Source organism: Melanerpes formicivorus, unplaced genomic scaffold (assembly GCF_026170545.1).
Source record: "Melanerpes formicivorus ecotype bairdi unplaced genomic scaffold, bMelFor1.0.p_v2 SCAF_278, whole genome shotgun sequence".
NCBI classification, from domain to species: domain Eukaryota; kingdom Metazoa; phylum Chordata; class Aves; order Piciformes; family Picidae; genus Melanerpes; species Melanerpes formicivorus.
The window spans coordinates 224,104-248,462 of NW_027142630.1; the positions used below are offsets into that span (position 1 = coordinate 224,104).

The 24,359-nt window shown below is 58.8% G+C and overlaps 2 protein-coding genes across 2 annotated transcripts; both read left to right on the plus strand.

The window, feature by feature from the left end:
• Positions 1–139: 139 nt before the first annotated feature.
• On the plus strand, positions 140–7,730 carry LOC137458789 (hydrocephalus-inducing protein-like). Its single transcript, XM_068170051.1, has 8 exons — positions 140–209; positions 1,076–1,219; positions 1,494–1,631; positions 4,920–5,097; positions 6,177–6,307; positions 6,755–6,958; positions 7,370–7,546; positions 7,684–7,730. Exons 1-4 carry the CDS (start codon positions 174–176, stop codon positions 4,962–4,964), a joined length of 363 nt encoding a protein of 120 aa, XP_068026152.1. The 5' UTR covers positions 140–173; the 3' UTR covers positions 4,965–5,097; positions 6,177–6,307; positions 6,755–6,958; positions 7,370–7,546; positions 7,684–7,730.
• Positions 6,140–22,475, plus strand: LOC137458796 (hydrocephalus-inducing protein-like). Its single transcript, XM_068170059.1, has 16 exons — positions 6,140–6,307; positions 6,755–6,996; positions 7,684–7,866; positions 8,087–8,206; positions 11,371–11,539; positions 12,134–12,372; positions 13,471–13,573; positions 14,174–14,378; positions 14,727–14,965; positions 15,848–15,999; positions 17,353–17,545; positions 18,209–18,314; positions 18,898–19,158; positions 19,773–19,915; positions 20,600–20,817; positions 22,286–22,475. Exons 1-16 carry the CDS (start codon positions 6,140–6,142, stop codon positions 22,473–22,475), a joined length of 2,931 nt encoding a protein of 976 aa, XP_068026160.1.
• Positions 22,476–24,359: the final 1,884 nt, after the last annotated feature.

Genomic DNA, 24,359 nt, shown 5'->3' on the forward strand with positions numbered 1-24,359 from the left:
AGAGGCAGGCTGTCCTCTGGCCACCCTGCTGGCAGCCCCCATGTGCCCTGTGGCTTCTCCTGCAGGCGGTGAGGGAGCAGCTGCTGTGCCAGGCCGCGGTGGGCAGCGAGGCCAGGAGCACCCAGACCCTGCAGGTGGAGCTCAGCTGCCAATTCATTGCTCCTGCCCTGCAGATGTCCTCCACAGCAATCACTTTCCAGGTGGAGAAGGTGAGTGTCTGGCTGGCATCCTGGCCCTGGATCTGCTGGCTGGAAGCTGTGGCTGTGCTTGGCTTCAAAGGAGGAGGGGAGAGAGCTGCTCTGAGTCCCCAGGGCTTTGGCTGTTGACTGCAGCAGGACCAAGCTTTTGCTGTTAGCACTGAGCTCATTCTTTGCTGCCCTGGGGCTGGCAACAGCCTCAGCAGCACTGCTTTGCTCTTGTTGGTGTGGCACCACTGAGGAGAGTGGCCCCAAGCTCTTGTCCCCCACCCTTTAGCTCTTGCTGAGCACTGAGCAGATCCCCTCTGGGGCTGCTCTTCTCCAGGATCAAGAGCCCCAGGGCTCTCAGCTCCTCCCAGAGCTGCTCCAGGCCCCTGAGCATCTTGGCACTGTAGCAGGGGCAGCAGGAGCCTGGAGGTTGCTGGCTGGCTGTGCATACTCAAAGCCAGCCTTAGGCTCCTGCAGGCTCTCTGCTGCATCCTGCTTGCTTGTCTCCTCTGCCCAGCACCCCTGGCCTTAGGAGGCTCCTAGAGGCATGAGTGTAGGTGACTGGCACTCCTCTTGTGCTGCTGTCCCCAGGAGAGGACAGGCCACTGCAATCAGATGGGCTGGATCTCTTAGCAGCAGCTGCCTCCTCTCAGGGGCCTGTTCCCTGCACATTGCTGAGGCTGTTCCCCCTGGGCAGTGCTGTGGTTTGCAGCCAGCAGCAGCATCTGCTGTGCTTGGAGAAAGCCCTTCCAGAAGGGGAGAAACCTATCCAAAGAGTCCAGAGGAGCTGTTGGGAGCTCTGGGGGCTGAAGGGTTTGGAAAGGCAGCGGGTGGGGAAGGAGGGCCCTGGGCACTTGGGGGTGAGTGATGCTTCTCTCCTGTGCTTGCAGCAAGCAGGGGATGTCCTAACTCCTCTGGCCCAGCCTCTGTCTCTGAAGAACATCTGCCCCCTGCCCCTCAGCATGGTCCTGGCCTTAGGGCAGCCCTTCTCTCTCTGTGATGTGGAGCAGCAGCCCCTGCCTGCAGATGCTCAGGTGAGCAGCCCTGGGCCTTGCTGCTGCTGGAGTGTGAAGAGGGAGCAGTGTGCTGGTGTGCTCCTGCTGGGAGGGCCCCAAAGCTCAGCTCCTGTGCAGGGCCAAGAGGTCCCTTGGGGCTGGGGGTGCCCAGGTGAAGCTGGGAGCCAAGTGTCCAGCTCTGCTCTGCTGCTCTGCTGCACTGCCTCCCTTGGCTCCTTCCCCAGTGCCAGCTGCAGGAGGTGCCCAGTGCCAGGCCTGTCTCTAACTGCCCACTCCTCTCTCCTCTCTGCAGCTGTGGGACGTGGTCACAGAGGTGGAGCTGCCCCTGCAGAGCTGTGGGAAGCTGCCCTTCCCCTTCGTGGTGCTGAGCCCTGGCACGGGCACTGCCCGCAGCCCCCTGCCCGCGGTGCCCCTGGTGGTGCCCAGCACGGTGAGGATGGGGGCAGCACAAGGGCCTGACCCTGGCCCTGTGCCAGCCTGCCCTGGCTGGGCTTGGAGGGGAAAACCGGGGAGAAAGAGAAGAGCAGGAGGGAACTGTCCCAGCAGCAGGCAGGGCTGGGAGCTGTCTCTGCTGAGGGGATGCAATCACAGGATCCTTTGGCTTGGAAGAGCCCTTTCAGATCCTCAAGGCCAGCTGGGAGCTCAGCACTGCCAGGCCACCCCCAAACCCTGGCCCTTGGCACCACATCTCCACAGCTTTTCAGTGCCTCCGGGGCTGGGGACTGCCTGCTGCCCTGGGCAGCCTGGGCCAGGCCTTCACAGCCCTTGTGGGGAAGAAATTGTGCCTGATGCCCAACCTCCCCCTCCCCTGGCACAGCCTGAGAGCATTTGCTCTTGTCCTGGGTCACCTCCTGTGGGAGCAGACAGGAACTGCCCTGCCTGCCCCTGCCAGGGCTGCCCAGGAGACTGCCTGGCTCTTGCCTGGCCATGAAGCTCCTGTGCCAGGAGCTGGAGCAGCCCTTCCCTGCTCCTTCACCCCTCCAGCTCTGCTCCTCTGCAGCAGCTGGGGGGGCAGTGAGGGGGCCAGGGCTGAGCAGGGCTGGAGCAGTGCAGAGAGGAGTTTGCAGCATCCCAGCAGCCTGCCCTAGCTGCAGCTGTCCCTGCTCACTGCAGGCCTGAAGGAGCTGCTGGCACAGAGGCTGGCTGGAGCTTCTGTAGTGAGTGGTGGTCCCCAGGGGGCAGGAGCTGGTCAGGACCTGAGGGAGCTGCTTGAGAGGGTCCAGCCAAGGGCTCTGAGGGGACTGGAACATCTGTCTGGTGAAGAAAGGCTGAGGGGCTTGGGGCTTTGTAGCCTGGGGAAGACAAGACAGAGGGCAGATCCCCTCAGTGCTTCTGAAGCCTTCAAGGGGACCCAGGGGGCTCTGGCCAAGGCTCTGTCAGTGGTGCCCAGGGAGAGGACAAGGGGCAAGGGGCACACACTGCAACAGCCAAGTTCCATCTGACAGCAGGAGGAACTTCTGTGTGTTGAGGGCAGTGGGGCACTGGGGCAGGCTGCCCAGAGAGGCTGTGGAGTCTCCTCTGGAGCCATTCCAAAGCCTCCTGGCTGCACTCCTGTGCAAGCTGCTCTAGGTGACCCTGCTCTGATGATCTCCAGAGGTCCCTTCCAAGCCCTGTGATTCTGTGACCTTGAAAGGTCCCTTCCCAGCCAAAGCCTTCCAGGATTCTGTGACCTCAGCTCCTGAGCCTTGGGTGGATGTCTCTGGGCTGGAGCAGCATTCCTCTCTCAGGCCCTTGGTGCCATGGGCAAAGGAAGCCAAATGGCTTCCATCTTTCCTCCTGCCTGCCTCCTGCAAGAGGTGCCAGGCTCATGCCCTCTTCCTGCCAGCTTCTGAAGGCACAGCTCTGCTTGGTGCTGCTGTGGCAGCGTGGATGGTGCTGGCAGTGGGGCTGGGCTGGCTCTGGCTGTGTCCTGTGCTGGAGTGGGGGCTCAGGGGGCAGGTCCTGGCCCACTCCTCAGCTTCTCCCTGCAGCCTGAAGGGGAGCAGGGACCTGCAAGTGCAGCCCTGTGTGCAGTGGGCAGCTGAGGAAGGCTGCAGATGTGTCCTGTCACCCAGAGCCAGGTGCCTCTGGATCTGCTTCCTTTTGCTCTGGCCTGGGACAGCTCTTCTGGAAGCCAGAGACACTTCTGGAAGCCCCAGTGACACTTTCTGTTCTAGATCTTGTCCTAGGCTCTGCTGCTGTGTGGCCAGAGATGTGTTTGCAGCTCACAGGATTGTCAGGCTTGGGAGGGAGCTCAAGGCTCAGCCAGTTCCAACCCCCCTGCCATGGGCAGGGACACCTCACACCACAGCAGGTTGCTCACAGCCACCTCCAGCCTGGCTGCAAACACCTCCAGGCAGGAGGCTTCCACCACCTCCCTGGGCAGCCTGGGCCAGGCTCTCACCACCTTCATGGGGAAGAACTTCTTCCTAACACCCAACCTGAATCTCCCCCTGTCTAGTTTTGCTCCATCCCCCCAGTCCTGTCCCTCCCTGACACCCTCAAAAGTCCCTCCCCAGCTTTCTTGGAGCTGCCTGCAGAGACCTGAAGGCCACCAGAAGGTCTCCCGGGAGCCTTCTCCTCTCCAGCCTGCACAAGCCCAACTCTCTCACTCTGTCCTCATAGCAGAGCAGCTCCAGCCCTCTGCTCCTCCTTGTGGCCTTTCTCTGGAGCTCAGCATGAGCCAGGGCAGGCTCCTGCACCCTGAGTTGAACTGCACAGGCAGGAGGTTTGGTGGGAGTCCCAGGTGGGGCTCAGAGCCCTGGACACCCACCTGCACTCCCAGGATCCCAGGAGGGGGGGTGGTTTGCAAGGGGCCTCTGGGGTCATCCAGCCCAACCTCCTCCTTCCAGCAGGGCACCCCCAGCAGCGTGCCCAGGGGGGGTTGGCATCTCTCCATAGGAGACTCCACAGCTTCTCTGGGCAGCCTGCTCCAGGCCTCCAGCACCCTCACAGCAGAGAATTTTCTCCTCCTGGCCAGCTGGAACTCCCTGGGTTCCAGCTGATGCCCCTTGCCTCTTGTCCTGTCAGTGGGCACCACTGACAAGAGTCCAGCCCCATCCTCTTGTCCCCCACAAGCCCTTTAGCTCTTGCTGAGCTTTGATCAGAGGCCCTCTCTGGGGCTGCTCTTCTCCAGGCTCAACAGCCCCAGGAGTCTCAGCCTCTGAGCCTCACAAAGATGCTCCAGGCCCTCAGCATGTGTGTAGTCTCCCTTGGACTCTTTCCAGTAGGTCCCTGTCCCTTTTGAGCTGAGGAGCCTAGTGGCCACCACTGAGGTGCTGTGAGAGGAGCTGCTGGCCCTGCAGAGGGCAGGGGCACTTCCCTTGCCTTGCCCAGCACTGCTGCTGGAGCTTTGCTTGGTCAGGCCTGGCTCCTGCTGGCTGAAGGCAAAGCCTGGGAGCAGCAGAGCTGTGCTGGTGCTGAGCAAAGGCCAGGCTGTGCTGAGGGAAGGCCTCCTCCTGCTCTGGAGGGATTCCAGCTCCCCCTGGCCATGCTGCTCTTGGGCAAGCTGCTGGGGGTGCCCTGCTTTAGCAGGGCAGTTGGAGTGATGACCTCCAGAGGTCCTTTCCAGCTCTCCCCACGCTGGCACTCTGGAGGGGACCTGGCAGCCTGGGGCAGGAGACAAGCTCTTGGAAACCAGACAGCTAGAAGGTGCTGCTGTCTGCTGTCTTCCAGAGGAGAACCTGGCTGAGCATCACCCCCTCCATCAAAGCCTCTTTGGTGCATTCCCTCCCTGCAGGGTAGCCTTGGAGCCGGCCAGCAGCAGGTGCTGAAAGTCTCTTAGCTGCCAGAAGCGCCTGGGGCCTTCTGCAAGGCTTTCCAGCTCCCAGTGGGTCACCTGGAGCCGCAAGAAGTCTGCCTGAAAGGAGAGGGAAGCTTTCCCAGGCTCTGCCTGCACCTGCCCAGGAACAGCCAAGGTGAGCACTGCCTGGCTGCTCCTCAGGATGCTCCCCTGGGCTTTCCCCCAGGGCCTACCCCCAAGGCTGTCAGAGCAGCACTGGTGGCTTCCCCAGGCTCTGCAAGTCCCTGTGGGCTGTGTCCCAGGAGCCACCCTGCAGAGCTGGGTTTGCACCAGCTGGCTGGGGCTGAGCTGCTCCTCTGGGGGAGGAAGCTGGGCAGGGGTGAAGCTCAGCATGCAGCAGGAGGATAGGCACCCACTGCCGGGTGCTGCACTTTGGCCACGGCAGCCCCAGGCAGAGCTCCAGGCTGGGCTCAGAGTGGCTGAGAGCAGCCAGGCAGAGAGGGACCTGGGGGTGCTGACTGACAGCTGCCTGAACATGAGCCAGCAGTGTGCCCAGGTGGCCAAGAAGGCCAAGGGCATCCTGGCCTGCATTAGGAGTGGTGTGGCCAGCAGGAGCAGGGAGGTCATTGTGCCCCTGTGCTCTGCATTGCTTAGGTCACACCTTGAGTCCTGTGTCCAGTTCTGGGCCCCTCAGTTCAAGAAGGACATTGAGAGACTTGAAAGGTGTCCAGAGAAGGGCAACAAGGCTGGGGAGAGGCCTTGAGCACAGCCCTGTGAGGAGAGGCTGAGGGAGCTGGGGTTGCTTAGCCTGGAGAAGAGGAGGCTCAGGGGTGACCTCATTGCCCTCTACAGCTACCTAAAGGGTGGCTGTAGCCAGGAAGGGGTTGGTCTCTTCTCCCAGGCACCCAGCACCAGAACAAGAGGACACAGTCTCAAGCTGTGCCAGGGGAGGTTTAGGCTGGAGGTGAGGAGAAGGTTCTTCACTGAGAGAGTCATTGGTCATTGGGATGTGCTGCCTGGGGAGGTGGTGGAGTCCCCATCCCTGGAGGGGTTCAGGAGGGGATTGGATGTGGCACTTGGTGCCATGGTCTGGCCATGAGGTCTGTGGTGACAGGTTGGGCTGGATGATCCTCGAGGTCTCTTCCAATGCTGTGCCCTGAGCTGCTGGAGGAGTGTTTCTGGGAGAGGTGGTGTGGGGAGGGGGCTGCCCAGCTCAGATGCCCACACTGCACTCTGGGGGGTTTCTGCCTTCAGGCAATGAGAAATATGAGAAGGCCTTCAGGAAGGTGAAAGAAAAGATGGCCAAGGACAGTGAGAGAGATGGAGAAGTTGTCCTGGGGGAGGCTGCAGCCACAGAACCAACCCCAGATGACTTGGCTGCCACGGTGAGAACAGCTGCTGCCCTGTGTGGCAGGAGCCAGCCTCTCCCCCTTGTGTCACTGCATCCCCTTGTACCCCACAAGAGGCTTCCTGGGGCCCTGCTAGCAGGTGGGACCTCCCTGCCCACACTCAGCCATGACTCTCATCAGCTGAGTGCTGCCCCAGGGGCTGTCCACCCCTGGAGGTTGTCCCTGCTGGAGCTGGAGGAGCTTCCTGGCAGCTGGCTGAGATCCTGCAGGCCATGCTCATGGGGGTGAATTGATGGGGCCAGATTCCTCTGCAGGTGCCACCTGTAGTCCTGGCCCTGCTCTGGAGCCTGCTCCCCACCCTGGGCAGAGCAAGGGCTGTGCTCCACCTCAATCAATCAGAGCTCCCTAACAGCTCAGTGTCTTTCAGGAGGTGTGAGGATAGAGGCCACAGGAGCATGACCAAGGTTTGCTCTTCTGCTTTAGGTCCTGGATGAGCTGGGCCTGGGTCCCTCAGGGCCCCCCATTCCTCCCCCTGCTGTCTACTCTGTGGTTCACTGCCCAGCCAAGCAGGAGGTGCCTGCAGAAGTCCTCCAGCACTTTGTGCTCCTGCCAGCAGCTGCCACAGGGCCAGAAGAGGAGGAGGCTCCTGAAAGTGTTGTGGATGTCCCCACTGTGCCCACAGTGAAGGTGCCAGGACAGGGACCAGGCTGGATGGGGGCAAAGGGGCAGGTGGGATGGAAAAGGGTGAGAGTGGCAGGGCAGTGAAGATGTGACAGGGCCCAAGCCTGCAGAGATCCCTTCTGGCTGTCCAGAAGAAAGAGCTCTGCTTGAAACACAGGGCCAGTCTGAGAGGAGAGGCAAAGCCTCAGCAGAACCCTGCTCTGCCCCTCAAACCTTCAGCTGGGAGGTGCAAAGATGGAGAGGAGCTGGCACTGAAAGCCCTATCCTGGGCTGATCCCCAGCAATGTGGGCAGCAGGTCAAAGGAGAGGCTTTTGCCCCTGTGCTGTGCTCTGCTCTGCTGAGACCTCCCCTGCAGTGCTGGCTCTCAGGGCAGGTCTCAGCTGTCTTTCCCTTTGCTCTCTCCCTTTGGGGTGAAGACCTCAGAGGAGCAGGGCACCCCAGCCAGAGGCCATTGGAGAAGGGAGAAAGGCAGCAGCAGCCAGGAGGCTGTGAGGGGAAAGCAGAGCTCTGGCTGTGGCAGGAGAGATCTCCAGGGACCAGCCACAGGACCCCCCAGACGTGGACACCCTGCCCCCCCCAGAGAGCTGTGCCAGGTGAGCTGTGAGGGAGGAGGGATCCCTCTGCTTCAGGGCCAGCTTGCCAAGGAGCTTTCCCACCCCAGCTCCACCATGGCTCCTCCTGCTCTCCTTTGCTCCTCAGCAGTGCCTGAAGGTTCCTCTTTCCCTGCCAGGCTCAGCAGCTACCGCTGGGTAGTGCCTGCCCAGGGCCAGGTGGTGCTGCAGGTCCACTTCAGCTCCGCGCTGCTGGGCAGCTTTGAGCAGAGGCTGCACTTGGAGCTGCTGGGCACCAAGCGCCCCTACCAGCTGCACTGCAGGGGCACCTGCCTGTACCCCAGCATCAGCCAGGAGCCACGGTAAGGCTGGCCCCTGGGGCCGTCCCGCTCTGCTGCCCCTGAGCTCAGAGCTGAGACTCTGCCCCTTGTGCCCCTGGGACCTGCCTGAGCCCCCCAGCATCTCTTGCCGTGCTTGGAGCTGGGCAGCGGTGCTGTGCCTCGGCCAGCACTAAGAGTTCAGCCTTTGGGAGCAGGTTTTGTGCTCAGAGAATCTCCCAACTCTTCCTTCTCTCTGTGCCAGGGAGGTGTTTCCTGGCTGCAGGCAGAGCAAGGCAGCTGATGCCATCATCTCCAAGCAGTATGTCCTGAGCACGGGGATGTTCCACTTGGGGCCGCTGCTGTGTGCCCAGGCAAGAGACAGGTAGGTGCTGCCCAGCCCCCAGCTGTGCTGCTTGCAGGACCTTGTGCTTCCAGGAACATGCACCCAGGGGCACGATTCAGGGCAGGCCCGGGCAGAGAGCTGGGAGTTTGGTGGCTTTGAAGGAGCACAGCTGTGGCAACTTGAGCACCTAGCAGGCACAGGAGTGCTGGGGGGGATGGAGCTGATCTTCCTGCCCCCTGGGGGCTTTGGTGGCCAGAGCCAGGTGCTGCTTGCAGCCTGAAAGCAGCTTGGGGTCACTTGTCAGCCCCCATCTCAGCTTCAGCAGCTTTGTGCTGTTTGTTTCAAGTGCTGGGAGCTCTGTGGGTCAGCCTGAAGGAGCAAAGGAAGTTTTTCTGCTGAGGGACTGGAAACCCTCCGTGAAATCTGCAGTGTCAGCAAGACTTGATGGTTGGAGCTGCTGTTGGGGGACAAGCACCTGCAGGGCAGGGCAAAGGGGATTTCCATTTTCCTGATCCCCACTGCTGGATAGAGTCTGGCCTTAAAATAATGTCCCTGCAGCTGCTGGCATCTTTCTGTTTTTCACTTCCCTCTTCTTTCAGCATTAGGAATGGAGGTTTGTCTCCAGGGGAGCTCTGGAGAGCTGGTGGCATTCTGACACCCCAGGGAGGGTAAATCAAAAGAGTTTAAAAACCAAAAGAGGATTTGGCCAGGCTGAGGCATTGCCTTTCTTTGACCTTTTCCCACCAACCTCTGTCCCACACCTGAACCAGGAGGTGTTTGTTAACTCTGGGATTCCTCTTGGGAAGGAATCCTTTTGCTTTCCCGCCCTCAGCCTCAGGCTCACCCAGGAGCTGGGCCCAGGCAGTCTCCTGGCTGCTTTGGAAGAGAGAAGCTGAGCTCTCTCCACACTTTTCTGGGAAGCCTGCAGGGAGGGAAAGCCAGCAGAGGAGGGGAGGAATCCAGGTGCCTGCTGTGCTTCTGTTTTGCCAGGCACCTTTGAGGTCCTGGTTTGTCGAAGGCCTCTTGAAGTGGCCTGTGCACACCTCTGGGATGGAGACACCAAGTGTGGGCTGGGCATCCAAGGAAGCAGGGAATGAACACAGGCAGCATGCAAGGTGTCCCACATGAGCCTTTCTCTCAGGCTGCTTGACAGAGCTCCCCTGCAGCCTTTGCCCTTTCTGTGGCCAGCTCCAAGGCTGTGCTGCAGGATGACAACTGCGAGCAGCTCTCCATCTGCAATGTCAGCCCCTGGGAGGCAGAGGTGGGTGTTTGTACATCACACTGCCTCCCAGGCTGGGTAAAGACAGCTGCTAGAGACAAGGACTCCTCTTGTTTAGCAGGAACACTGAGGAGAAGGACTTTAGGGTTTGCTTCTTGCTGCCTCAGGTTTCAGCTGCAGAGAATGTCCAGGGTGTTGTTCAGGTGGAGAGCATTGAAGTTGTGGCTGAGGCCTAGAAGTTGCTCTGAACATCACCCTGCCTGAAGGTCAGTGGCTGGCCCCAGAGCAAAGGAGTTCAGATGCATTGCATTGCTGGGGCAAGTGGGGGGTGGGATGGGATGGGATGGGATGGGATGGGATGGGACAGCAATGCAGGCCTGGCATGGATCCATGGCACAGGTCTCTTGCCAGCTGTGTGGAGTAGAGCACTGTCAGGTCACACAGTGCCTTGCCTCTCTCACACCTTGAAGTGTGCCCCTTTGAAACACCAGGGGTGGGAACAAGCAGCTGGCAGTTCCTGAAGGCTCAGTACAGCACATCAAGTGGTTGATCTGTGCTTGGAAGCAAGGAGGTAGAGGCTGAGCTCCTTGGCTGCTAAGCCCTACAGATCCTCTCAGAGTGAGAAGAGCAAAGGGCAGCAAAGCAGGCAGAGAAACCTTGCAAGGCTGGAGACTTGCTGAGCAGAGCTTTGTCCCACCTGAGCTCTCCCAGTCTCTGTCTCCTGACTGGGTGCAGCCTGCAGCAGCTCCAGCATCCTCCCCATCCCTTCCCTCGCTCTGGGGGTGTCCTGCAGGTGCAGATGGCTGTGTGAACTTTGGAGTCCTGGAGGTCCTGGGGAGTGCCAAGCAAGTGCTGACCCTGAGGAACCAAGGGCAGTGCAAGCTTGCATACAGGTTGGTCCAGCTGCCTGCTCTGGGAGTGCCTGGGGCCAGCACCTGCCCAGGCCTGCAGTCTGCTCCTGTGGCTAGAAGCTGTTCCCATGCTGGCTGCCTCATGGTGTGTGTGACCACTGGGACTGTCCTGAGCTCCAGGCTCCACTGCCAGGGAGAATCCAGCCCCAGCCCAGCAGTTCTGCACAGCTCAGCAGGCACCACAAGGAGAGCCCCTGGGCTCTGGGGTGCAGTAAGAAGAGTGTGGCCAGCAGGTCAGGGGACATTCTCCTCTGCCTGTCCTCTGCCCTAGGGAGACCACCTCTGGAGTCCTGGCTCCAGCTCTGGGCTCCTCAGTGCAAGAGGGAACCACTGGAGAGAGTCCAGCAGAAACTAGAAAGGTGCTGAGGGGCCTGGAGCAGCTCTGTGAGGAGCAAAGGCTGAGAGCCCTGGGGCTGCTGAGCCTAGAGAAGAGCAGCCCCAGAGGGGAGCTGAGCAATGCTCAGCAGGAGATGAAGGACCTGTGGCAGGCAAGAGGTTGGAGCCAGACTCCTGACAGTGGTGTCCAGGGACAGGCCAAGGGGCAGTGGGCACAAACTGGAACCCAGGAAGTTCCATCTGAGCAGGAGGAGAATCTTTGCTGTGAGGGTGCTGGAGGCCTGGAGCAGGCTGCCCAGAGAGGTTGTGGAGTCTCCTTCTCTGCAGAGATTCCAACCCCCCCTGGCCCTTGTGCTCCTGGGCAGGCTGCTGTGGGTGCCCTGCTTTAGCAGGGGGGTTGCACCAGATGATCCCCAGAGGTCCTTTCCAAGCCCTCCCATGCTGGGGGTCTGGGATTTTGTGCCCCTGAAGTTGAGGCCAGTCCCTGCTGAGCTCTGCTGCTGTCCTTCCAGGGCTAAGTCCTTTCTCTTCAGGAGACTCTTCAGAGGAGGAATGAAAACGCTGGGGGTGGAGGGGAGCTGCCAGCACTCAGCACTGCCTGGCTCTGCCAGGGCCTGGGGCTCCTAAGCACAGCAGAATTCTTTGGTTGGTTTTTACTGGTCCCATGCCAGGTCCTGGCTGTGCTGCTGCCCCCTGGGCTGTTCACTGCAGAGATCTTCTTCTCCTTCCCTCCCCAGGTTCAGGCTGCGCCCCACAGACCCCGGAAGCCGTGACCTGGCCTCCCACCTCACTGTGCAGCCCCAGCAGGGCCTGCTGCCTGCCTCTGAGCACCCTGCCACTGTCCAGCTGCTCTTCCACCCCCAGAGGGAGATCAGCATTGAGGACAAAGCCATCCTGCTGTGCCAGGTGAGCTGCCTGGGGCAGGCAGGGTGAGCACAGCTGGGCTGAGGGGGTCAGGAGGACATGGCTGTGCTGGAAAGCAAGCTTTAGCTGGGGAACCTTCTGTTATTTGCACACAGCAAAGGCTTTCAGAAGCCAGCTCTGGCCCTTCCAGTGCTGGAGGGGGCCAATCCAAAAGCTGGGGACAGACTTTGGATCAGGGCCTGCTGGGACAGGACAAGGGGTGATGGTTTGAAACTAAAAGAGGAAGATTCAGCCTGGATAGGAGGAAGAAATGTCTGACACTGAGGGTGGTGCCAGCCTGGCCCAGCTTGGCCAGGGAGGTGGTCATTGCCCCATCACTGGGAGCACTGCAGGTCAGGTTGTTTGGAGCTCTGAAGCACCTGCTCTGCCCTCAGGTGTTCCTGCTGACTGCAGGAAAATTGAAGCAATGACTCCTCCAAGCCAACCCATTCCATGATTCTAAGAGGGGCTGAAAATGCAGTTCTGGAGAAGGACTTCAGAGCAGGGGGATGAGCTGATGGGCACCTGGGCTGTGGCCACAGGCCAGAGCCAGAGCTTGGGCTCTGCTGGATTTACCAAGGCCTGCCCTGGTTGCAGGTGCTGGAGCCCAAGCTGAGGGCAGGAGGGGAGCCCATGGCCAGCATCCCAGTGAGGCTCTCAGCCAGAGCTGTCTTCAGCCAGTACAGCATCAGCCCTGCGGCGCTGCTCGACTGCGGGGCCATGGCCAGCGGCACCAGGAGGGCCTGCAGCTTCCTGCTGCAGAACAGAGGCCTCCTGCCCTTCGAGTTCCTCATCTGCAGAGCAGAGCAGGCTGCAGCTGAGCCCACAAAGAAAAGGTGAGAAGGCCTGCAGCAACCTTCCTGCTGGAGGAGGCCCCACAGCAGGGCTGGCGTGTGGCAGGCAGCCAGGACACACAACCAGGCTGCACTGTGAGTCCTGGGGCCAGGTTTGGGCCCCTTACTCCAAGAGCATTGAGGTGCTGGAAGGTGGCCAGAGAAGGACAACAAAGCTGGGGAAGGGTCTGGAGCACATGGGCTGTGAGGAGCAGCTGAGGCACCTAGCATTGTTTAGCCTGGAGAAGAGGAGGCTGAGGGAAGCCCTTCTGGCTCTCTACAGCTCCCTGAAGGGAGGCTGGAGCCAGGTGAGGTTAGTCTTTTCTCCCAAGGAACAACTGCTAGAACAAGAGGACACAGCCTCAAGTTGTGCCAGGGGAGGTTTAGGCTGCACATGAAGAACAATTTCTTCCCCTTGAGGCTTGTCAAGGCCTGGCCCAGACTGCCCAGGGCAGTGGTGGAGTGCCTGCTCCTGGAGGGGTTTCAGAGCTGTGGAGAGGTTGGTGCTGGTCTCCTCTCACAGGTAATTAGTGACAGGAAAAGAGGGAATAGCCTCAAGCTGTGACTGGGTAGGTTCAGACTGGGCATCAGGAAAAACTGTGTCCCAGCAAGAGTGGTCAGGAGAGGAATGTGCTGCCCAGGGAGGTGGTGGAGTCACCAAGCCTGGGTGTGTTTGAAGGTCGTTTAGATGTGGTGCTTGGTCTGTTCCAGCCCCAACACCTCTGTGACTCTGTGAGGTGTGGTGCTGAGGGCCATGGCTTAGTGGTGACCTGTAGTGCTGGGGTCAGTCTTGGCCTTGCTGACCTTAAAGGTCTCTCCCAACTAAACAAGTCCATGTTCTGTGAGCCCTGGGTTATTGTCTGCCTGTGCAGTTGGCTTGTGAGCAGGGAGGAGAGAGATGCCACAGAATCCTCCTGCTCATCCTCATGCAGCTGCTGCTGGAGCCCCTCTGCCCATCAGCTACAGCCACAGGTGGTGCAGGGGGCTGTGAAGAGCAGGAGGACTTTCTTCCCTGGGGAGGAAGGTTTGGCTGTGGAGAAGGGCAGGAGGAGCTCAGCCTGAGGGATGTTCTCTGCTCTCTCCTCTGGGTGCACATCAAAGGAAGTTCTCCGACTCCCACAAGCAGGGGAGCTCCAGTGGAAGGTCTGCTGCAGCCAAGCAGAGCAAGCCCTTGCTGCCAAAGGAAACCAAGCCCTCTGTGAAGGTGGGTGGCTCCTGCTCCCCAGGACAGGCTCCTCCACTGCTGTGCCCAGGCTGGGGGCTTGTGCCCACAGCACAGGACACGGGCTGCATGGGGGAGACCCATCCTCTGCCAGCCCTGAGCAGAGGAAGGAGCTGCTCAATGCTGTGCTCTTGCTCAGCCCTGGAGCTGTGGGGCCAAGGGGAAGGGATCTGTACCTGGTAGCTGCTGGCCAAAACAAGGCTGTGAGTGCCACAGCTGTGGAGTGTCCCTGCTGAACTCCCAGTCCAGGGACAGGAGATGACCTTGCCTTGCCTTCTGCCCAGTCTGCTCTCCTCTCTGATGGTTTCTCACAGTTCTCTCTGCTCTCTTGTTTCACACTGGAGGCTGAAGGACCCCAGCTCCCACCTTCACCCTTACAACCCAACTCCTTTCTCTAAGCCACTCAGGCTAGGCCTGCACATCTCCTTAGCTTGTTCATCTCATCCTGGGTTGTGCTCTGGGCCGTGGTGTCATCCCTGCCTGCCCTGGGCCCAGCTGGAGGCCAAGGCCCAGGGTCCTCCTTGCTGGGATGCTCAGAGTGAGGCTGTTTGCCATCAGCCTCTGCTGGGACTCTTTCTGCAGGCTCGCCTCACCCTGGGCATGTTCACAGTGTCCCCTGCCTTTGGCTCCATCCTTCCTGGGGAGCAGCAGCTGGTGACAGTAGATTGTGCTGCGGAGCTGCCAGGGCCGTGCCAGGAGCAGCTGCTCATCGACATCAGCAACAGAGACCCCAGGGACAACCCTCTTGGCATCCCCTACACCCTGCTGGCCGAGTCCTGCCTTCCAGGTGAGTGCTGCCCACGGGTTCCTGTGGCCAGGCTGCTGCTGCTCGGCACCCAGCCTCAGTCCTGGGACAGAGCAGACAGCCTGAGCCTGACCTTGCATCTCTCTGCGAATCCTCAGAGGTTCTTGCCAAGCCCACCAGTGGGAGAGGCTGGGAGGGATGCATGGAAGGATCAAAAGAAACCCTTTCAGACTGAGGGTGCCTGAGCTCCATCCTCACAGGCAGCTCCCCCAGCCAAGGCTGGGGTTTGCAGCTCCCTGGGCAGAAAGAGCTTCTCAGAGGCCAGCAGGGGCAGGGCAGTTCAGCAGGAAGGATTCTCCATCCTCAGCCCTCCCTCTGCTCTGCTCACAGCATTCCTGGCTGATGACCTTGAGTCCATCTTTGAGGGGCATCAGATCTGCAGCAGCAGCAACCTCTGCCAGGTCCTCCAGACAGTGCAGGAGCAGCAGGGGGTGTTCCTCACAGATGAGAACAAGTTCATCTTCACCAAGCTCCTGGTTGGGCACCAGGCCACGGCACGCTTCAGGATCTGCAATGTGAACAGAATCCCCTGCCATGTGCTCCTCTCCAGCAAACCCAGCCCCAGCAAGGTAAGAACAGGAGGCCTTGGGGAGTCTCTGAAGGCTGTGTGGCATCTGCCTTGTTCTCCAGCTTCCTTGCTTCCTTTTGCCCAGCCTAGTGCAGCTCAGGGCAGGTGACAGCTGGGCTGCATTCAGTGTGTCTCAGGCAAGGTTTTAGCTCCAGGCCCCTGGGGCTTTGGAGTGAGACCTGAGCCCTTCTGAACATCTCTTGGAAGCACAGGCAGAGGAGGAGCTTTTCCTCAGCTTTGAGCCAGGGCTCCAAGCAGACCCTTTTGGGGTGGGGTTGGTCTCCTCTCAAAAGGAATAAGTGCTAGGACAAGAGGACATGGCCTCAGGTTGTGCCAGGGGAGGGTTAGGTTGGACATGAGGAGCAATTTCTTTCCCTTGAGGGTTGTCAAGGCCTGGCCCAGGCTGCCCAGGGCAGAGGTGGAGCCCCATCTCTAGAGGGATTTCAGAGCTGTGGAGCTGTGGTGCTGAGGGCCATGGTTTGGTGGTGACCTGGCAGTGCTGGGCTCAGAGTTGGACTTGATGATCCTAAAGGTCTCTTCCAACCAAAGCCATTCTCTGCTTTCCTTAGGCTCCCTGCTCTTTGCCCCTTCTCTTTAAAGGCCAGGGGCAGGTTCTTTGCAGGGTTCTCCATGCAGTCCTCACTTCCCATGTGTGCTGGGGCTCTGACCAGCGCTGAAAGCAAGCTTTGCACTCCTGGGCTTGATGGCAGCCCCCTGGGGCAGCACTGCTTTGGATTCCCCCCCTGAGACAGATGGAGCCTGTCTAGGGAAGCCAGAAGGGGGCCACACTGTCTGGGGCTGTTCCTCATGATCCTTGTATGGGTGAGACAGCAGCACATGGAGAAAAGTTTCCTCCTAACAGCCTTCTCTGGGCTTCCCCAAGCTGAAGAGCCACTCTGGCCAGGTGTTTGAGGTGGATCCTGTCCGGCTGTCCGTGCCCAGCTGCTCCCAGGCCTTTGCCACGGTCACCTTCACTCCACGGAAGGTGAAGAGCTACCATTGCACTTTTGAGGCCTCCCTCGATGTCCACACAAGGTAACTCACCTCAGGAGAGCTTGGGAGGGGACCTTCCTGATGGCTTCTAGCTCTTGGAGTAGCCTTGGGTAGAGTACTCAGCATTACAGCATCCCAGCAGGGAGGGGCTTGGAAGGGAGCTCTAGGGATCATCCAGCCCCACCCCCTGCCTGAGCAGGGCACCCACAGCAGCTTGCCCAGGATCCCCATGGCCAGGGGACTGTGGAATCTCTGCAGAGAAGACTCCCCAAGCTCTCTGGGCAGCCTGCTCCAGGGCTCCAGCACCCTCACCTCCAGGATCCCCTCTGGGGCTGCTCTTCTCCAGGCTCAGCAGCCCCAGGGCTCTCAGCCTCTCCTGCTGACAGAGATGCTGCAGAGAACTCAGAAGCTGTAGCTGCGAGATCCAGCAGAGCTGGGGAGTCAGTGCCCTGCTGTAGCCTGCAGCAGTGCCTGTGAGGGCAGTGGGACACTGACACTGGCCCAGGGTGCCCAGAGAGGTGGGGAATGCCCCATGCTTGGAACCATGCCAGGTCAAGTTGGCTGGGGCTCTGAGCAAACTGCTGGAGTTGCCAAGGGCCCTGCTGCCTGCAGGGGGCTTGGACTGGATGAGCTTTCAAGGTCCCTTCCAAGCCAAAGCATTCCAGGATTCTCTGATGCCAAGGAGCCAACAGGGAGTGGATGAATCAGGAAGCAATGGAGCTGTGTGCAGCTTCAGCTGAGCTGGAGAATGCCAAGGACAGAGGATTGTTTCCATGCCCTGAGCCAGCTGCCCTTGTTGCCTCCTTGTTCCTGTGCTCAGGAGGTGATCTGGTGGATCTCCTGGGGTGCATGAAGATCTTTGATGCTAAAGGAGCCATTGGATCCCCTCTAAAAGACCCCAGCTCTTCTGCTCTAGGCCCTGTGTGTGTCCTGGGCCTGCCCTGCCCTTGCCCAGCCCTTTAGTAGCTGAGCTGGGAGTGGATCCATCAGTCTGCTGCCCTAAGGAGCAATTCCTGCTCTGAGCCTCTGTGGAGATCACCTTCCCTGCTGGGGTCACTGATTTGCCCCTTCTGCCTTGGAGACTTTTCCATGCTCTGCTCATGCTCCTTGCTTCTGTCTCACCTCAGCACAGCCAGGGAACCTGCCCCATGGCCTCTGTCACCTCCTCATGTCTCTGCTGCCCTGCAGGGCTCCTCTGAGTGGAATGGTTTGAACTGGTGCTCTGGGAGGCTCTGGCTCTGCAGAGCAGATTCCTCTTGGATGGGACTGGGAGGAGAGGGGCAAGGGGGAGCTGTGTCCTGGGGGCCAGGAGCCCCAGGCAGGGGAAATGCAGCAGGTGGCCCTGGCTCCACTGCTTGCCAAGTGAGCAGTGGCTCTGCTGCCCCTCCCCTGCAGCCCTGCAGCAGTGAGAGCACAGAGCCTGAGCTTTGAGATCAGCGGCGAGGGGAAGCTGCCGGAGGTGAGGGTCCTGCGCCCGGCGCTGAAGGACAGGAGAGGGAACCCCCTGCTGCTCTTCAGGAGGCTCCTGCTGGGGGCCTGGGAGAAGCTGCCCCTGCTCCTGCAGAACTCTGGCCCTGTCCCTGCCCAGGTGAGCAGCTGCTGAGGGAGCTCTGCTCTGGGAACAAGGCTGCTGCTGGGCAGGAGAGGGCCCAGCGCAGCCGGTGAGGGTGGGCAGGGGCCCCACTGCTCTGCAGGTGCCCTTGGAGCCCAAAGGAAAGCCTTGGCTTGTGCTCAGAGCCCCTCTGTGGCAGGAGGACGACCTCCTGAGCTTCTGCTGTGGCAAAGCAGTGGGCAGAGGCTCGTGCCTCAGCAGCCCTTCACTTTTGCCTCCACCTCCTTTGCAAGCTCTGCTGCTGTCCTTGCCAGCCTTGACCCAGCCCTGGGGTTTGTGTTTTCCCTGCCTCAGGGAACAGCCTGGGAAGGGGCCTCAGAAAGTCTGTTGGAAGCCCCTGGCTGACTTCTGCTTGCCAGGAAGGGAGTTCCTCTGGGAAAGGGGATTTTGGGACCTTCTCAGGGAAACACAACTCAGAGAGTCAGGCTGGAGCCTTCCTGTCCTGCCTGCTTCTGTTTCCATCCCCTCCCAGTGTCTCTGGATGCCTGGCTTTGGGCTGGTTTCGCTCCAGCCTTGTGCTCAGAGCTGTGTTGGAAGGGGGGCAGCGTGCTGGGCTGCCCGTGGTGGAACAGCAGCAGTGTGGGCTCAGGCCCTGGGCCATGCTGTGCCCACCCCAGTCTGGTCCTGCTCTTTTCCCAGGTGCTGCTGGACCTGCTGGATGAAGAGGGAGTTTTCTTCTTGAAAGCCAGGCCCAGCACCAAATGCCTCTCCCAAGCTGTGGGCATGGAGGACTCTGCTGGGGAAGGTGAATTCATCACCCATGAAATGTGGTCACTCACAGAGGGAAAACTTGTGTCCTGCTGCTGGCTTGGCCAAGCAGCAAGCAGCTGTTGGCCATAGCTTGTGTCCTGGGGCTCTCTGGGGCTTTTGCACATGGACTCTTTGCAGGGTTGATTTCTACCTGGCAAGCTCTAGGAAGCTTTTCCATTCTTATGGAGGTGGTGGGTTGAGTCCTGGGGGGGTTAACACCACTTCAGTGGAGCATCTGAGGTCTGTGCTGCATATGGGGAGTCCCCAGCCTGAAGGGAGGCTGCCCCTGAGCCCACAGCCAGCCAGCAAAAGCCCAAAGCACTCTGACTCAGCTGTGCTTAAGGCAGGAGCTATCTGGCTGCAGTTTGAGCCAGGGCTGAGCACTGAGCTGAGCTTAAGACAACTAACAGGGATGGCCCTGGTAGTGTCACAGCTTTGTGACCATGGGAGGAGGGTCTGGAAGCACTGGTGAGCCAGGCTGTGCTTAGAGACAGCTGGTTTTCAAGCTCCTGTTCCTTTTCTGGAGCATGGAAATGTTTGCAGTGCCTCACCTGTCCCTGGTGTCCATCTCTGTGCAGAGAGGAAGCCCCACACTGCTTCCCTGCTCCTGCAGCGTGGGCAGACAGCAGAGTTTGAGGTGGTTTTCAAGCCCACCCTGGCCCAACGCCTGGAAGGGAAGCTCCACCTGTCCGTGCTGGACAACCCCTCTGAGACCACCATCAGGCTGCTGGGGGAAGGCTATGAGGATGACTTCACCCTGGACAACATCCAGGGACTAGTGGCAGACAGGGAGGAGCAGAACCTCCCTGAGAGCAGCCTGGAGGAGGACAGCCTGGAGGGTAAGAGGAGAGGCTGCCAGGGTGTAGCAAGGAACCTCCAGGGCTGGGCACACCTTGTGGCAGCACAGGGCTGGCCCAGATTTAGCAGCCAGCTGCTGTCACCTTTTGTAGCCTGCAGAGCAGCCTTGCTTGGGAGCCCCAGGGAAGGTGCCCTGTCAAGGGAGAAGTTTGCAGGCCAGCAGGGAGGGCTCAAAGGAAGCAGCTTTTGATTGAGGAGCTCTAAAAGGAGGTCTGCCAGCCCATGGGGTGCTGTGAAGAGCACATCTGATCATTTGTGTCCTCTCTGGGTGGACTGCTTGGTGGCTAAGGAATTGGTTGGATAGTCACAGCCAGAGGATAGTGATCAACAGCTCAATGTCCAGATGGAGACTGGTGTCCCTCAGGGGTCCATGCTGGGCCCAGAGCAGCCCTGCAGAGAAGGACTTGGGGGTGCTGGAAGGTGCAGATCTGGAGGTGAGCTGGCGCTGTGATCTCAGCCCAGGCCCAGACATGTCCTGGGCTGCATGTCCCAGGGGAAGGAAGGCTTGGAGAAGGTAGAGCTGGAGTCCTGTGTGTCTGTGGGGGGCAGAGGGCTCTCCCCTCATGCTGAGAGCTCTCTCTCTCATTGCCAACAGCTGACCCAGGGGATCACATCCAGTTTGGGTTCTGTCCCGTTGGCACCCCCTGCACCGTGACCTTCACCATCGCCAACCGCAGCAGGGGGCAGGCCCTGCGCTTCCAGTGGCTGCCTGAGCCTCCCTTCCACTTCTGCCCCCAGGTGAGCTTGGTTGTCTCTGCTTTTCCCTGCTGCTCAGACCCTGCCTGGCAGCTTTCTGGGAGCCACCATGGAGCAGTGAGAACCCCTTTCAGTGCCACCTAGGAGATGCCACCCCTGGCTTTGCTGGGGCCATGTTGTGGGACATGGCATCTTTTGGTGGTGTTCTTCTCCATCAAAACCCAGATAAATCCTCAGTAAGATGCAGTTTGACACAATCCCAGCATGGTGGGAGTTGGAAGGGACCTCTGGGAGTCATCTAGTGCAACCCCCCTGCCAAAGCAGGGCACCCACAGCAGCTTGCCCAGGATCACAATGGCCGGGGAGGTGTGTTTGAATCTCTGCAGAGAAGGAGACTCCACAACCTCTTTGGGCAGCCTGCTCCAGGGCTCCAGCACCCTCACAGCAAGGAATTTTCTCCTCTGGCTCAGATGGAACCTCCTTGGTTCCAGTTTGTGCCCCTTGCCCTGTCCCTGGGCACCACTGAGAGGAGTCTGGCCCCATCCTCTTGTGCCCCACCTTCTAGCTCTTGATAAGCTTTGAGAGATTGTCTCCCAGGCTGCTCTTCCCCAGGCTCTCAGCCTCTCCTCACAGAGGTGTTGCTGGCACAGCTGCTCCCCACGCCCACAACCTCTCCTGTCCTTGCCAGTGATCCCAGGTTGGTCTTGGCTCTCTGCTTCTCCCTAGGTGGGACACCTCCATGCTGGCTGTGCAAAGGACATCACAGTGACCTTGCGATCAGAAGTTGAGGTCACCTTTAAAAAGCACCCAGTGAAGTGTCAGGTGTCCAGGATCTCCTTCCGCTGCCACCAGAGGAGGTCCCTGACTGGGATGACAGCCTGCATGCCATCAAGTGGGTGCATACCACAAGGGCCCCAGGTGCCACCTGGCCTGTCAAGAAGAAGGTAAGAAGCACAACAGCAAAAGCTCCCTGAGCTGCCACAGGAAGGTCTGCTGATGGCAGCAGATCTCCATCTCTGCTCCTCCTGACAGTGAATCCACCCCTGAATGGGAACCAGCAGGATGTGTTAGAGGAAAGGATGCTGCTCAGGGATCTGAGGGCTCAGACAAGATGGGGAAGTCTCTTGGACAAGAAGGCAAACCCTAAACCAAGAGCTGAAGTGTTGCAGTCTGTGTTGGATGGGAGCTCACAGTTTTGAACCCACTTGCACAGCATGGTGGGGGTTGGAAGGGACCTCTGTAAGTCATCCAGTCTCAACCCCCTGCTAAAGCAGGGACACCCACAGCAGCTTGCCCGGATCACAATAACCAGGGGGGGTTGAGATCTCTGCAGAGAAGGAGACTCCACAGCCTCTCTGGGCAGCCTGCTCCAGGCCTCCAGCACCCCCACAGCAAAGAATCTTCTCTTCCTGGTCAGATGGAACCTCCTGGGCTCCAGTTTGTGCCCCTTGCTTCTTGTCCTGTCACTGGGCATGACTGAGAAAAGAGTCTGGCCTCATCCTCTTGCCCCCCAACCTCCTGCCCCCCACTTGAGCTGTTGGTCAGCACTGAACAGATCTCCATTCCCTGGAGTTCAGATCTGGTTTAGATTCAGTGCCTTTGAACTCCCAAGGAGTTCAATCCCCTGCTTCTTGTTTTGGGTGCAGAGCAGCAGTAGCAGCACTCTGCTGTGTGTGCTGCGGAGCCCCCCAGCACCTTGGGGCTGAGCTTTGAGCGTTGTCTGCACTGAGCAAGGCAGCAAAGCTGGCCAAGGGTCTGGAGAGCAGGGCTGATGGTTGGACTCGACAATCATCCAGGTCTTTTCCAACTCCAACACCCTCTGCTGTTGGCTGTGGGGATCTCAGCAGCAGCTTCTGCTTTGACTTTCCTTGCCCAACACACTTCTCTTGGGTGATGACTCTGCCCCAGCTGCTGAACCACTGCAAGACCTGGAAGCCAAATCATTTTGCCTAGCAGAGGCAGAGCAGTCAGAGACTTTCCAAATGAGTTCACTCCCACCCCCGAATGCCCCTTCCCAGCCCCCAGCAGTGTGGTGGCTGCCCCACACCAGACATCTCTCTGGAAAGTCCTTTGTCCTAAAAAGAGTTTCCAGAGCTGTTCATTCTTGGGGTTCTCCACCCACAGCGTCCAGGAGGGAAACTGGAGGCTGCTAGGTTTATAGGGGCCAGGAAAAGCAAGGTCAGGCACTGGTACCCAGTGGCAGTTCCCACGTGTGTGCTTGCAGTGCTGGCGCTGCTGGCTTTGGCCAGCAGGTGACACACAGCCTACAGCAGAAGGGTCTCCTGCTGCTGTCTTCATGGGATGAGCCATGGGAATGTCCTTCCTAGCCCCTCTGTGTGGCTGCTGTTGGAGGCTCCCTGATCAGCCTGGCACTCAGGGCCCTGCTCAGTGACTCTTCTCATCTCTTTGCAGGTGCTGGAGCCAGAGGCAGAACCAGCTCACACTGTCTTGGAGAGCAGCAGCCGTGAGGTGCAGATTTTCCTCAGCGCTGTTGTCACTGGCTCGGGGTGTGATGAAGAGGTTATTAATATGGAACACAGAAATATTAATAGTATTAATTATTAAAATAATTAATAACCACTATTTGATGTACATATTCTAGTGCACAGTTGTGCAATACATCCCATAAGTGGTTTAGTATTTATCATTTGGACTCCATTGGAATATTTACAGAATTAATTTCTATGAATCTCAAGAAGGGTGCAATTCCACTGCTTGTCCACCAGATGGCGAGTTCATGGGACATTGGCAGCTGCCTAACTATATAGAGAGACATTACAATGCATCAGAGGTTACTTTGCTAGACGCGGGTGCTTTGAACCAAATGTTAATGAGTAAGTGGAAAGCACGGGGGAAGATTCACTGTGTCCTTTGTTGTAGCAGTCTGCTGTCACCGGGCTGGCTCCTGACTGGTCCAGATGGTGACAGTGGGGGGCAGCCTTCTCCCTCCCACGGCAGCAGAGAAGAGATGGAATGTAGGCTAGCTGGCAGGCAGGTTCCCTTGGCAGGACTGTGGCAGCTCCCTTCAGATGGCAGGGAGCGGTCCTGTGGGATCGGCCTGGCAGGGCCGGTAGGGCTGGTCCCAGGATGGGGTCGGCCCTGTGGCAACGACCTTCGGGGCCGGCGTGGACAGCCCTGGGGAGGAAGTGCGGCTGCATGAAGCAGCGACTTCCCCTTTGCTTGGCTCAAAGGTGTGGACGGGACCCTATCGGAGTGGTCCCAGCTTTGGAGCACAGGGCATGGACTCCTCTTCTCTCCCACAACAGTGACATCATGCAGGCATGCGATGAAGCACTGGTCCCGCTTTCTGAGCTGACACCCAGGGTTGTGCAGCTTGTTAGTCTGCTGCTTAAGGCTGAGGCAGATGTTTGGACTGCTGGACTCGGCTAGTCTCTTCCCTGGCAACTGGGCAGATCTTACCCTCAGGGGTCCAGTCCTCTTGAAGACATGGCAGGGTCTTCCGGCCTGTGAGACTGGTAATACAAGGCTGTAGCTTCTCAGGCGCTCAGCGTATGTCACTCCTCAGGAGATACTCTTAGGCCCAAGGCTCAACAGGCCTGCCTGGATGCAGGCTTAAGAGCAAGGCTATGGCATGAGGTTAGGCTGGAGCAAGGAGAGAGAGCAAAGTGAAAGAGGGCAACGTATTTACAAGTTGGGGTAATACTTACAGGTTTCTTGCGGCTAGACTTGGCCAATGGGCATGCCGTAAACAATCGGCTGCAGCCTACAGGAAGCGTGAAGCTAGAATGATGCCATACTTGGTATTAGCACCAGCATCCCCTGCCATGGGTGTGTGCGGTGGGCTGTGCTGCCTCGGCCTTTGTTCCCCTCATGAAAGGAGAGGGAACTTGTCCACATGCTGGGACAGGTATCGATATCTGGGCATAATTCTGGGCATAATGTGCCTTCACCACACTGAGCTCCACCCCTTCTAAACAATTCCAGTGGCTGCTAATACTATCCATCTCATCTAAAACAATAGCTACAATGAGTAAATAAAGTTCACAGTCCATTCTGGATACTTTCAGATGGAGATGATTCAGGAGTCCAAAAACCAGGCACCAAGAAAACAGAAAACAGTTTGTCTCTCTGCATTGCAGCAAAGAAAAGGAGCAGGGACTCTCAGGTGACTCAGGGCTCTCAGGGATCTTAGGGTTCGTGCTCCGTAGATGCCTCATGGATTACTCCTTTGGGCACAAGGTTGTATCTGTACAACACTCTGAATTGAAACTCTCTCAGCTAAAGTTGGATTTCTTTGGGGAATGCACTGAATTTCTCCATTCTCTTGCATTACCCAATAAGTGTGACCAGGACCTTCAGCAGAAACCAGCCCTTAGACAGGTTTGGCCTCTCCTGAAGGAGAAAATATCCAAAGAGTTTTGCCTAACAGATCCTTTTCTCTAACAGCAGGAACTCTATCACCTTCTACCTTTCGGGACAAACCTGAGTGTGCAGGTCCAGCTCCATTCACTGAGCCTCTGCTATT